At 42.1% G+C, this 13,640-nt stretch overlaps 2 protein-coding genes and 1 non-coding gene across 4 annotated transcripts; 1 reads left to right on the forward strand and 2 right to left on the reverse strand.

The window, feature by feature from the left end:
* Positions 1-3,509: 3,509 nt before the first annotated feature.
* Positions 3,510-7,707, reverse strand: LOC114449376 (pancreatic alpha-amylase-like). Of its 2 annotated transcripts, none has more exons than XM_028426988.1 (10): positions 7,573-7,707; positions 6,608-6,782; positions 6,259-6,405; positions 5,923-6,120; positions 5,593-5,823; positions 4,727-4,860; positions 4,429-4,651; positions 4,224-4,345; positions 4,021-4,146; positions 3,510-3,951 (listed from the first exon to the last, which is right to left on the reverse strand). In XM_028426988.1, exons 2-10 carry the CDS (start codon positions 6,773-6,775, stop codon positions 3,762-3,764), a joined length of 1,539 nt encoding a protein of 512 aa, XP_028282789.1. In that variant the 5' UTR covers positions 6,776-6,782; positions 7,573-7,707; the 3' UTR covers positions 3,510-3,761. The 2 variants fall into 2 exon arrangements, with proteins under 2 accessions (XP_028282789.1, XP_028282786.1); XM_028426985.1 differs by lacking the exon at positions 7,573-7,707 and adding an exon at positions 7,152-7,312.
* Positions 7,708-8,553: 846 nt separating this feature from the next.
* Positions 8,554-11,287, reverse strand: LOC114449377 (pancreatic alpha-amylase-like). The gene is made up of 9 exons (XM_028426989.1): positions 11,096-11,287; positions 10,750-10,896; positions 10,319-10,516; positions 9,995-10,225; positions 9,732-9,865; positions 9,371-9,593; positions 9,158-9,279; positions 8,920-9,045; positions 8,554-8,790 (listed from the first exon to the last, which is right to left on the reverse strand). The coding sequence occupies exons 1-9, from the start codon at positions 11,261-11,263 to the stop codon at positions 8,601-8,603; spliced, it is 1,539 nt and encodes a 512-aa protein (XP_028282790.1). The 5' UTR covers positions 11,264-11,287; the 3' UTR covers positions 8,554-8,600.
* A 664-nt stretch (positions 11,288-11,951) lies between these two features.
* trnat-agu (transfer RNA threonine (anticodon AGU)) lies at positions 11,952-12,025 on the forward strand. The gene has a single exon. It is a non-coding gene; the product is annotated as a tRNA-Thr (tRNA).
* The last annotated feature ends 1,615 nt before the right edge of the window (positions 12,026-13,640 follow it).

Consider the following 13,640-nt stretch of genomic DNA (forward strand, 5'->3'; position numbering starts at 1 on the left):
ACTCATGAAGCTGTTGACACATTGACAATAATTTTTTGAGGTGATTAGGCCTAATTGAAAGCCTTAGTTTGCACTTGGCTGAGTGTTTGTGAAGGAAATCCATGCTCTGCTTAAACATAATATCCACAGTGAATACCTACGAGATGTGTGTGTGGGGACAGGTGGGGGGGGGGGGGGGGTATCTAATCTGATGGAGGAATCTTATCAGTATGCAAATTGAACAGCTCACTTCGCTCATTATATTAAATGAGCCGCGACTGAATGAGTTTGTCTCAATTATTTCAAAGTTGTGCCAAGTGCCTGTTTCACATAGTGCTGTTGTAGCTTTGCGTTTGAGTCTCGGACTGAGATTCTGGGCTAAGTAGGGCTTGTCACACTCAGATATTTAGGGTACAGACCTTTCTCTCTCTCTCTCACACACACACACACAGACATATTGGCCACCCTGTGGGGTGTCAACTATAAAAGATGACTAAGCTAGGCAATGATAACATTAAAGACTAAAGCAGAGAAATGCACGAGGACACAAAAGGCCAACCTTCACGTCGCTCTGTGTGTGGCTGTATAATCTGGTGGTGGGGGGTATGAAAAGGCTCACTGCAAGGACAGCAAAGGTGTGGGGTAGCTGTGACACACACCCACGGACTAATACACACTTTATTATTCACAGGGTTAACTGTTAAAGTAATCAGTCTGGCTACACATTACATCTTAAAATGTAAAAAAATATCATTATATATATATCGGCATGAGGTCCCCACATATCAAGCTTTCCTCCATTTTGGAGACCATTTTGAATATTAAAGGTGTGTAATATTTTATTGCTGTTAAAAACAGTGATGGAGAAATATGCTGCCAGATTTGCATCCTTATTAATTTCATTTTTTATATTTTTTATTTGTTGCTTTAAAAAAATCAGAAATAGAAAAAATATCAAAACTATATAAAACTATGTGTGTTCCAAAATGTAAAACACAACAGTCCTTAGTCCTTAATGATTTAGAGCCCCAATAATGTCCAATATTGCTTGTCGTCTTTCTCTCTGTCAGGACAATTAATAATAACACCATGAACAATGACTGGTGAGAGTGATGATACTCAAACAAGCTGAAATTATTCCACAAGGGAAATAAGGTTGTTGTAATACTAAATAATTGAAGAGTCCAACAAATGAACACATTAAAAAGTGTCACACCAAATCTTCCACCACATCATTATGTTTTATTTTAATGAAATCAATTTTTGTCCAGATTACAACAATAGAAAACAAAAACAAAAACGTCACCTTTAAAATGACCTGAATTTAAGAGCTGCAGGTGCTTTAGCGTGTTGCCATGGCACACAGATATTTGGAGTGACAGCAGCTGTAGTGTGTGAGCTGGGCTGTCCCTCACTAGTGACCAGAAAATGGATGAAGATCCTGTCAAGCACTCGGGATCAATACCTCTCTGCACTGACGTCTTCATCAGAGCTGGAAGTATTGAAGTTAAAATCATACCTATATAAACAGTATGGCTCAAAAACACTACAGCACTGTGAGGAGAAAGCCAATTCAATTTGCATGTGTAAAAAATGGAGTCGTTCACCTCTTCACACGGTCAGTGACGATGTACATAATTCATGTTTAATTCTTAGAATTATAAATCATGAATACTTAAAATAATTGAGCATTGAATCTCAAGCAGTAATGAAAAAAACACACAGAGCACAATGTCTCGGACATTTGAAATGTCTTAAAGTTTGTTTCTTACAGTTTTTGCTTCAACACTGCCCCCAAGTGGCGAGAAGCAGAACATAAGCAGGCGCCTCACTGCTCAGAGAAGCCTGGGTATAAAGTGTGAGTGGTTGCTTCACTATTAATGCAAAATAACCTGCATTACAAAAAAGAACCAGCTTATTACTTTGTTTGTCAGGCTTGTAAATGTGCGGTTTATTAATAATATGCAAATCAGTGTTCTCCATCTGTTTGTCTGGGTTGTATCGCTGTGAATCCCCCCCACCCACCCACGCTGTCTTTCTTTGTCTTTGAGAAACACTCAGGTGAAAAACTCTTGGTCTTTAAGTTGACAACTGTCTTTCTCCCCGGCTGCTGTGACAGGCAGGTCTGGTGCACCATATGAAATATGAAACAGGATGGGGACACCGTTGACAGCCGTGTCACAAAGCATCAGTGAGGATGACGGGACCAAAGACCCCGCTCTGCTACGCTGACGTCTCTGCAGCTAATCGGAAGGTACAGGTCCTCACAGCATGCCGGACCAAAGGATGGAGACGGGGGTCAATAATTTAACAGTTGCAATATGTTGAGGCTAGTCCAACGGTAAGATCTCCTTCTAGCCTCTTCCTGCACTCTCTGTGACACACAGACTCATCACTAGCACCGTACAACTTTTTAAGATGCAAAAGGCCGATCAATACACATCAGGTGCATGATCGTGTATGATGTCACACGTTGTTAACCACATGGTGTATTGCTGCTTTTCTAAGTTTATATTCATCTGATCTTCTGTGAGACCTTCACTATTTTCTCCGTCTGTGTTTCTCCGTCTCTCATGTGCTTTGTTGCCATGACAACCGAGATGAGCTGAATGTTCTGGCAGGTATCACCTCTGCTGCCTCACCTCTGGTAGCTGGCACTCCAGTGTCACTGGTCCAGATCTGCTGACGGGATCTCAGTAGGTGGGCTGAGTCAGTGGTGGTGGTGGAGGGGTGGTGGGGGTGCTGACAGGACAGGAGGAAGAAAAGAAGGAAAGAAAGGAAGGAAGTGAGTTTTGGGGAGTGTGATCTGTGGCCCTCTGGGCACCTGGGCTGCCCTAATGAGGGGGTGCCAGCACTGCATTCAGGTGAAACTGAAGTGGCTACAGTGTGATGGCAACGGAGGCGTCCCAGTGGAGGAGAGGAATACACAATGCAGGAAGGACACGTGCAGGTGTCACATGTCTGCCAGAGGACACAGCCTTTCATGAGTTGACTGTTCACTAAAGCGTGCTTGTGAAAAACAGTGAGTACATTGTCGTGCAATGCTGCAGGCTTGATGCATTTTTACCAGATTAGTGAAAGATTTTCTGTCTGCCTTCATGACTAAACACCATAAACAAATTGAAAAAAATGACTTTGAAACAAAAGGTGCCAAAATGCAAAGTGTAATTTTAGTTTTTTATTCCTGTAGCATTCTGTTATATAATAATTCTATTGTTTCTAAAATTACTGTGTATTTAACCCCTAACATGCATGAGTGTGGCTGAGCTGGTCAATATTGAATTTTAACTTCAGTTTTTTAGCATTTGAAATTGCCTCTAAGAGCATAAAGTGCAACCTACTGTGAGGTTTGTTATTTAATAAGGTAGAAGCATCATAAAGTCAGGTTAGCACAGTGGTTTCAATCACCTTTAGTGCTAGGATTTGCTTTAGCTCAGTGTATGGCTAAATATAGATATAACTACAACTGCAGCTTTCTTATTTGATTCTGTGTAAAAATAGATCACATGGTTTAAAGAAAAATGACAAGCTTTGAAGGGTTCATCTGCCACAGTTTAGATGAATTTAAACCATAAATTGTATGTATTTATTGACAAATGTTGTGTGTTTACACATCATTTCTGAACAGTTGGTCAAACGATGTCACTGTATAGTTCTATCTGCTTCAGCCGTGCAGACTTCATTGACAGATGGAGTCTTTCTTTCATGAAAATGAGTCAAAGTCTGAATTGTTTCGGCCTTGTTCAAACTCAGGGGTTTATGCATTCTCTGCACTGAAATAGCTACAGCTTGGATTCAGCATGGATAGCAACGAAGGGATCCTCCTCCGAGTTGCTGATCTTGAAGTGGGCGCGACCATCACTGCCAACGTGGATCTTCTTTCCAGTACACGTGCCACCTTCTTTCTGGCCAGAAATGACGTCACAGTAGGTGCCCCCGGACATACCAGTGTTCATGGTCACATCCAGGTCGCTGAAAATATAAAATCCATGTTAAAATTTAAACTCACAACAAGATGACTCTGCCAGGTGATGTACTCACCTGTCGTCATTGTTAAAGACGATGAAACCACGATTACCACGACCAAACGCAACCTGGTTGCTCCCGTTGTCCCACCAGTTGGAGTGAGGCTGTCCGTCAACCACGTTACGGAAGATGACCATGTTCCTAAAAGGGACAGAGTGCATTGTTCTGACAACCATGTCACAAAGCAGAATCATGATCTGTGTGTCCTGAGAACTCACTTGATCTGACGCCACCTGTGCTCACACACCCATCCGTCTCCACATGTCTGATCAGGGTTGATGGGAACAGGCTTGGTGGATCCATCACTGTTGCTAGGAGGGCCCATCCAGTCATTCTGGTCCTGTAAGAAAATTAATGAAAGACCATAAATTAAACAGAGAAACAAACACATGCATCCTGTTCCACACACAGGAAACACCATACTTTTCCATCCACAAAGCGGCGGTCCCAGCGGAAGCTAGACATGACCCTGGCCACTCCATAAGGATGAGCCAGCATGTAGCCAACGGCCATCTTGTGCAGCTTGGAGTCCCAGAACGTAACAATGGAAGCACCGCCGGCACCATGACCTCTCTGGTTGTCATGGTTATCAATGAAGACGACAGCATTTCCGTCGGGCATGAAACCCCATCCCTCTCCCCAGTTCCTGGACACAAAAATCCATCATAAATCATAATAATTTGATAAATAAAGTAAATTTGCAGATACCAAACACACATACCTGGTGAACACCAGCTTCTCTCCTTTCCATTTCCTGAAGACAGTTCCCAGTTTGGCTCCATATTTGAACTCAGTCACTCTTCCCAGATGGAAGTACTCTCTGGCTGAGATGGCTTCACCTCCCAGATCAATAACCTACAGCAGAAAATAATTGATGTCATCCATGCCCTGTAATCTAAGACTGGACAAACATCAGTGTCCATAACAAATCCATGTCCACGCCTCACATGCCTTTTTTGTAAGGGCACGCCATTATATTTTATGTCACATCTGTTTCTGCTGCTAACTACCATTTTTTTTCTTGCGTTCTTACATGTGCTGCCCCGGTGCCTGTCAACTAATAGGCACATTTATGTTAACATCTGCTGTACTTTGTGTTTGTCATCTTGATATCTGTGCTTCATTTCCCACGGCCCTGCTGACTGCTGCATTATCAGTCGTAAATATTGGGACAAGTGGGCGGTTAGAGCTCACATGGTTACAGCTGGGGCTCGACCAGTCGTGTTCTTAAGTGCAAGTATGATTTTTTGTGCAAGTTTCCCAGCAAAGTGAGGTTCAAACAAGTTCATGTATGTATTTACCGTACAGTGTCTATAAAGGCTTCACATGTAAGAGCGGGAACAGGTGGGATTCTATTTTGGGTTGAGGTCGTATACAAACTAGCAAAGAGAGGAAATGATGGTTTGAACATGTGCACCTAGAGCACTGAACTTTGAGTCCTGGGTCTGGACAGCTGGTAAGGTAGCAAAACTTGCAGATTAGGTCATGAGAAAGAGCATATTTTAAATAAAACTTCCTGCAACAAGAGCTACTCAATGAAGGCAGCTCTTTGAGATGGCCTACCATCCCTGTTGCTGAGACGTTTACCTCCTGGAAGATGAAGGGTCTGGAGTTGTTGGGGAACCACACAGTACTGAGGTTCTGCAGACGCCCGTAGACAGCTTCCAGATCACCGGGCCACATGTGCTTGCAGGCGTCCACTCTAAATCCAGCCACACCCATGTCAATCAGCTTGTTCATGTATTCTGCAACTTTGCTCCGAACGTAGTCTTTCTCCAGGGCGAGATCCAGCAGACTGACTAATCGGCAGTCTCGGACCTGCATATGGTAATTAATAGTCATAGTATTACGCACACTAGAAGTGTAGACAGGGTCAGAGGGAGACATAATATACTTCTGTCCTGACGGTTTCATTACCTGGAAGACATCTGAGTAATTTTCAATGTCCCCGCTGCTAGTCTTACATTTGTTGTTGTTAAAGTCCAAGGCAGAATAGGGGACACTGGGGAAGTCCTTTGTACCGGCATTGAACCTGCTTCCGCATGAAGAGTGGTTTCCCTCTCCGCCGCTAGCTCCACACATGTGGTTGATGACGGCGTCCACATAGATGTTGACCTTTTGAAAGGAAAAATCTCAATATTTTTATGACTCATCACAGACACTGTTATTCCCGAGGTTAAAATGCATTTGGTAATAATTTGAAGAGGCTGTGAAATGCAGGAGAGCCTAATGCTTTTCATGAATGCAGCTCACCCCGACGTTGTTACATCTGGTGATCATGTCTCTCAGCTCGTCCTCACTGCCAGATCTGGAGCACAGGTTGTAGCTGATTGGCTGGTATCTCTGCCACCAGGGCCTCCAGGGACTGTTCAGCACAATGTGCTCATTTGGAGGAGAAATCTGAGCCACACAGAGGAATAACATTATTCTGTTTTTATCATTGTTAAAACAGAAATTGTCGTCAGATGGAAGACTGTTGCTAAAAAGGGTTATATTGAGTTATTGTTGGGGGAACTAAAGACAACAAGTAGCCCTATTCAGCCAAATCAATGTGTTGAATCTAAAGGAACTTCTTAAAACTCATGTGTTCATTTTTTCGTACCTGAACTCCACCAAAGCCATTTGGACCCAGGAAGCGCTCGCACTCTGCTGCGATGTCGGCCCAGCGCCACTCAAACAGGTGGACGATGGCGGTCCTTCCTTGCTTAATGTGGGGGTTGTGCTGGGCGATGCTGAGCCCAAACAGAGCCACCAGAATGAAGAGCTTCATGTTTTCCCTGAAGAACAGAGAAAACCAGATTCACCCTCTCACTCTCCATTAGTGGTTATACCTATTTTTCTCACTCTTCTTCACCAATGAGAAACTGACAAAGATCAACACTGAGATTAAACAGGTGTATTTTTATCACACTTCCTGCTTCAAAACAAGCAGCAGAAACAGGGCAAAGGCAAGAAACATTTAAATTATGAGTTTATGCCATCCAAACATGAAGAACAAGTGGTTTTTAAGACTGAAAAACAGTTAGTTTTAGACCTTCTGTGCAGGTCAACATCATTTAAAGCTGCACTCAATAAGTCCAACATGCTTTGTCATCTGGCAGTAACAGTCAACAGCAAAACATTATTTAACTCCTTTTACAACTCACCAGAACAGTGTTTTATCTTATTATTCCACTAAAATGTGATTTTAAAGCTCTCATCACTCAGAACGAAACAGTTTAGATCCAGTTTCAGTATTTGTTCTCTCAGTTCAACAACCACATGATGTTGCAACATGCAGTTTAAATTTTTGCAAGACTTTGATTTGGGGGATGATGTTGGCACAAAGCAAATAAAAGCTGAAGCAGGTTAATGAAATGTATGTTTATCTGATCAGGATGTACTGGAGGGACTGTCCTTCGTAATTTGGCAATTTTACATTATTAATGAGAGTCTGTACAAGTTACTTAAATCTTATTATTAAACCTATTTTTTATTATCTCAAAACTATTTTTGTATGTTTTTGTACTAATCATCAAGAAACTCAAATTTCCAGCAAAAATACTAAAAATAAAAATATTTATTTACCTGTATCAGGTTCAGAAGACAATGCGCAAAATATTCTTGTTCCATATGTCATTTTTAAGCATGATGGTAGCAGCCACTTTCAGTTGCAGCCACACTTTTTGTTATCAGAGAAGTGCTGACAAATGTTACAAAACATGCAGAGTCTTTGTTTAACCCTTCACACACTGCATGTGTTCTCAATGCAGGAATCCCAAAACAAGAGAGAAACATTCACAGTACATTAGAGGATATCATGTTAATCAGCTGCGGCCTGGTGTGTTAAATGTAAATGCACCATAATGTGCACTTAAATAAACATTTAAGCTAAATTAGATTTGTTTTAAGTACTATTAATCCTCCATTACATCCTTCTACACGTGTATGCACGCAGAGCTTTTGTCTCCCCCTTCTGGCAGCGAGAGTAATTCAAGGGATTCATCATCACCATCAGGCTTCTGTAGTGACTGACGTTTCAGTCACTACAGTAATTTGAACAGAAGTGAGTTAAACAGTACGATTAGAATTCTATGTTTGATCTGAGCAGATTTTACTAACAGATGGAGACTTTCTGCCTGTGTGTGTGTGTGTGTGTGTGTGTGGAGTGCATTGATATGATTCATATTTCTGATATAAATGTTTTTATCATCAAGTTTTTAATGTTTTTTTAAATCTTTTAAAATGGCTAACACGGATTTTCTTTGTATGTTCTAATTAAAAGGGATTTCATGTGAAAATCCAATTAAAGGGCAAACAATCAATAAATAAAAAAAAAATTACCTGATTTTTGTTGTAAACACAATGCACCTCGTCGTTGTAGTCTAAAATTCCACTGACTTCAACTGAAAAGATTAGTTACTGTTAATTCAAAGTTCTGCGATGTACTGGCAACCTGTCCGGGGTGGTACCCCGCCTTTTGCTGAGCTGGGTTAGGCTCCAGCCCTGTGTGACCCTGTACTGCAGGACAAAGTTCGTTCAGAAGATGGATGGATAGATTATTCAGAGTTGCTTTGAATTAAAAATGTATTTAATCCCATAAACAGACACTGTGTTTACAGCTTGGATTCAGCATGAATAGCAACAAAAGGATCCTCATCTCTGTTGCTGATGTTGAAGTGAGCACGGCCATCTCCTCCAACATGGATCTGCCTTCCAGTGCACCTGCTTCCCTCTTTCTGACCAGAAACGACATCACAGTAGACGCCTTCAGGCATGCCGGTGTTCAGGGTCACATTCAGGTCCCTGAAAGTGAACACAAAGTAGATTTTTTTAAACAGATATAAATTAGTCATTATCTTGAGGGACGCAGACTATGCAGGGTGGCTGAAGCAAGAGAAAGAAAGAAATACCACACAGGCCTGAAGCACTCACCAGTCGTCATTGTTAAAGACGATGAAACCACGATTACCGCGACCAAATGCCACCTGGTTGCTCCCGTTGTCCCACCAGTTGGAGTGAGGCTGTCCGTCAACCACGTTACGGAAGATAACCATGTTCCTAAAGAGGCGATATGACTTATCTGTGATGTTATAGGTTGAACAAGCCATGTGACCAAGCAGAAGTTGATATTTGTGCAGGTTTGACAGTCTCTTGATTTCCACTGACTCACTTGATCTGACGCCATCTGTGCTCACACACCCATCCGTCTCCACATGTCTGGTCAGGGTTGATGGGAACAGGCTTGGTGGATCCATCTCCATGGCTAGGAGGGCCCATCCAGTCATTCTGGTCCTGGAACACAATGATGCATAAATGGATTCAACAAAATTTGCAAAAAATATACACTACGTCTTGTCATTATTTTTACTGATGGAGACCATACTTTTCCATCCACAAAGTGGCGGTCCCACCGGAAGCTAGACATAACCCTGGCTACTCCATAAGGATGAGCCAGCATGTAGCCAACAGCCATCTTGTGCAGCCTGGAGTCCCAGAAGGTAACAATGGAAGCGCCACCAGCACCGTGGCCTCTCTGGTTGTCATGGTTGTCAACAAAGACTAGAGCATTGCCATTGGCCATGAAGCCCCATCCCTCTCCCCAGTTCCTAGACATATGAATACAGTCTTACTGATGAGAAATCCACTACTAAAACACCAAAAATCTACCTGAAGTATTATTAATGTTAAGCTCTATAGTGCTCCACTTCTAGTCAGAGATCATTGGTGAAATGAATCACACATACTTGGTGTAAGACAGCTTCTCTCCGTTCCATTTCCTGAAGACAGTTCCGAGTTTGGCTCCATATTTGAACTCAGTCACTCTTCCCAGATGGGTATACTCTCTGGCTGAGATGGACTCACCTCCCAGATCGATAACCTAAAGCAGATATTCACATAATTCATGTGCCTCACTGATGGTTACAAAAAGTCAGGGTTTGGTTCTTTTTCTCTTCTCTAGATTATCTTTGTAACATAAAATAATTCACAAAGGACATTAAGTATCTACCTCCTGGACGATGAAGGGTCTGGAGCCACCAGGGAACCACTTGGTGTTGAGGTTGTGCAGACGACCATAGACAGCTTGCAGGTCACCGGGCCACATGTGTTTGCAGGCGTCCACTCTGAATCCAGCCACACCCATGTCAAGCAGCTTGTTCATGAAGTCGGCCACTTTGCCCCGAACGTAGTCTTTCTCCAGGGCGAGATCCAGCAGACTGACCAGACGGCAGTTACGCACCTGAATTTATGACCAAAATGCAATTCATCAAAGTTTGTTTGTAATGTTCAAAACCAAGAATGATCTAAAACTTCAGACTAATTCTTTCCTCACCTGATCAGCGTCATCATAGTTCTCAATGTCGCCGCTGCCTGTCTTACATTTGTGGTCATTAAAGTCCCAGGCAGAATAGGGCACACTAGGGAAGTCCTTTTTACTGGCACTGAACCAGCTGCCGCATGAAGAGTGGGTTCCCTCTCCACCCCCAGCTCCACACATGTGGTTGATGACAGCATCCACATAGATGTTGACCTGTGTTTAAAAATAAGCCTGAAGGTGTGATCCTGTTCTTGTCATTTTTCACTGCTGCTCTTCACATATTAAGTTCATTCTCAGGTCAAAGACACATGTGTCCGTGCAGCACGGCTCAGTATTGATTTTAAATCCTAATTTCCCTGTAAAACTAAGTATATTATATTCATTAAGTAGAAAAGATTTCAAGGAAATTTCCAAGATACAAAATGCTTTTCATGAATGCAGCTCACCCCGACGTTGTTACATCTGGTGATCATGTCTCTCAGCTCGTCCTCACTGCCAGATCTGGAGCACAGGTTGTAGCTGATTGGCTGGTATCTCTGCCACCAGGGCCTCCAGGGATTGTTCAGCACAATGTGCTCATTTGGAGGAGAAATCTGAGCCACACAGAGGAATAACATTATTCTGTTTTTATCATTGTTAAAACAGAAATTGTCATTAGATGGAAGACTGTTGCTAAAAAGGGTTATATTGCGTTAGTGTTGGGGGAACTAAAGACAAGTAGCCCTATTCAGCCAACTCAAGTTGTTGAATCTAAATGAACTTCTTAAAACTCATGTGTTCTTTCATTCATACCTGAACTCCACCAAAGCCATTTGGACCCAGAAAGCGCTCGCACTCTGCTGCGATGTCGGCCCAGCGCCACTCAAACAGGTGGACGATGGCGGTCCTTCCTTGCTTAATGTGGGGGTTGTGCTGGGCGAGGCTGAGCCCAAACAGAGCCACCAGAATGAAGAGCTTCATGCTTTCCCTGAAGAACAGAGAAAACCAGATTCACCCTCTCACTCTCCGTATTTATACTCATTTTTTTTCACCCATCTGGACCAATGAGAAACTGGCAAATATCAGCATGAAGATTAAACAGGTGCATTTTTATCACACTTCCCTGCTTCAAAACAAGCAGCAGAAACAGGGCAAAGACAAGAAACATTGAATCATGAGGTGTTTATGTTATCCAAACATGAAGAACAAGTGGTTTTTAAGACTGAATTTCTAATTGTTTTAATTTAAAGCTGCACTCAATAAGTCCAACATGCTTTGTCATCTGGCAGCAACAGTCAACAGCAAAACATTATTTGGCTCCTTTACAGCTCACCACAGTGGTCCTATTGGGTGATTATTCCACTAAAAGTAGCACTGTAGAGCTCTCATGGCTCAGAACGTTAAGTTTATATTGATCCAAATGCAGAATTTGTTAATTCGATTAAACAAATCCGTGGTGTTGCAAATGCAGTCTAAATTTATGTAAGAAAAATCTATGTTGGCACAAAACAAATAAACCTGGTGCAGGTTAATGAAATGTAGTCTGCGTGGGTTTGTTAGTGGGCGAGTGTGTGTGTGGGAAAGAAAACATTCATGTACTTTTCCACACATTTTAATCCTAATCTGTTCCATTATGTAATGGAAGCAGTGTCCTTGGTGATTGGGAATTGGCGCTGTGGCTTAGTTGGTCAAAGCGCCTGTCTAGTAAACAGGAGATCCTGGGTTCAAATCCCAGCAGTGCCTTTGTGTCAGCTTTCCAGATATTTAAACATTTTTCCCCTGGGATTAATCAAGTGTTTCTAATCCTGATTTCATGTTATATGCTTAAAACATTTTGTCACAGAGCCTAAAATGTTACTGCAAAGCTGCTAAAGATAATGATTCAGTAAGATCATTAAGGACAATACACACAACATTCTTGTTCTAGCATATATGGTCGTTTCTAAACAAGATGGCAGCAGCCAGTTTCACTTGCAGAAGTGCTGGCATTAACAATACATACCTTGTCCCTCTGTAACCCTTTACAGACTTAGTACCTTTGCATGGCTTTAAAGCCAAAACAGGATCCATCTCCATGGCTAGGAGGGCCCATCCAGACATTCTGGACCAGTAACACAATGATCCATTAATGGGAAGTCCTTTTTACTGGCACTGAACCAGCTGCGGCATGAGGAGTGGGTTCCCTCTCCACCCCCAGCTCCACACATGTGGTTGATGACAGCATCCACATAGATGTTGACCTGTGTTTAAAAATAAGCCTGAAGGTGTGATCTTGTTCTTGTCATTTTTCACTGCTGCTCTTCACATATTAAGTTCATTCTCAGGTCAAAGACACGTGTGTCCGTGCAGCGCGGCTCAGTATTGATTTGCAGTGAAGCTGGTGGTCCAGAAACATATCGCTAAAACTGAAAACTGCAAAAAGCATCAAGTGACATACAATCTGTCTGGTTGTAATTTGTTGTTTTGAAATCTTCATTCAAATCTTCATTTCCCTCCTATTACTCATCACAGACACTGTTGCATTCATTCCAAAAGTTAAAATGTAAAATGCATCTGTTTGTTGTTTTGTACGAGGCTGCAGATTTACAAGAGGCTGTCAAATGCAGGAGAGCCTAATGCTTTTCATGAATGCAGCTCACCCCGACGTCGTTACATCTGGTGATCATGTCTCTCAGCTCATCCTCACTGCCAGATCTGGAGCACAGGTTGTTGTAGCTGTTTGGCTGGTATCTCTGCCACCAGGGCCTCCAGGGATTGTTCAGCACAATGTGCTCATTTGGAGGAGAAATCTGAGCCACACAGAGGAATAACATTATTCTGTTTTTATTGGGTTTAAAACAGAGTTTTTCAGCAGATTGATGCTTGTTGCTATGAAGGGTTATATTGAGTTGTTATGGCAGGCATGAGTATGAAGCCTTAGATATATGGAACTGGCTGCTGTGGCTGCTGTAACTTGTAACTCCATGAAGTAAATTCCTCCAAACAGATATATAATGAGTTTGCATATAGACTATTGCTTGGATTTCGTGCAACATATTATTGTGCAATAATAAAACTCAACTCTTTTCAATTCAGTTCAGTTAAAAAGATTTATTTGTCCCCAGAAGACTCTTCTAGGGCACATACAACTGTAATTATACTACATTATAAATGGGAATGGACCAAATCCTTGTCAAATTAAACTTACAAGAGGCCCTTAATTTAAATATGTAATAATGAAACAAACAAACAAATTGGGGGGAGACTGCTTATGTGTAGTGTGGACTTTGTTGTGACTTGTCTGTGTGTTAGATAACAAAGGGTATGAGCACTGTTCAGAGAAGACTTTGAGCATTCCTTCAGAGACTTCTGTCTGTGC

This window comes from Parambassis ranga, chromosome 17 (assembly GCF_900634625.1).
Source record: "Parambassis ranga chromosome 17, fParRan2.1, whole genome shotgun sequence".
In the NCBI taxonomy this organism is placed as follows: domain Eukaryota; kingdom Metazoa; phylum Chordata; class Actinopteri; family Ambassidae; genus Parambassis; species Parambassis ranga.

Excerpts from the sequence above, each read along its gene's own strand:
- LOC114449376 (XM_028426988.1), bottom strand. The coding sequence starts at position 6,775 with ATGAAGCTCTTCATTCTGGTGGCTCTGTTTGGGCTCAGCATCGCCCAG. Across the intron at positions 6,121-6,258 it reads CCAGATGTAACAACGTCGGG|GTCAACATCTATGTGGACGC; the intron begins GTGAGCTGCATT and ends TCCTTTCAAAAG. Across the intron at positions 4,652-4,726 it reads GAGAAGCTGGTGTTCACCAG|GAACTGGGGAGAGGGATGGG; the intron begins GTATGTGTGTTT and ends TTTTGTGTCCAG.
- LOC114449377 (XM_028426989.1), bottom strand. The coding sequence starts at position 11,263 with ATGAAGCTCTTCATTCTGGTGGCTCTGTTTGGGCTCAGCCTCGCCCAG. Across the intron at positions 10,897-11,095 it reads ATGGCTTTGGTGGAGTTCAG|ATTTCTCCTCCAAATGAGCA; the intron begins GTATGAATGAAA and ends TGTGTGGCTCAG. Across the intron at positions 9,280-9,370 it reads GCCACTTTGTGGATGGAAAA|GACCAGAATGACTGGATGGG; the intron begins GTATGGTCTCCA and ends ATTGTGTTCCAG.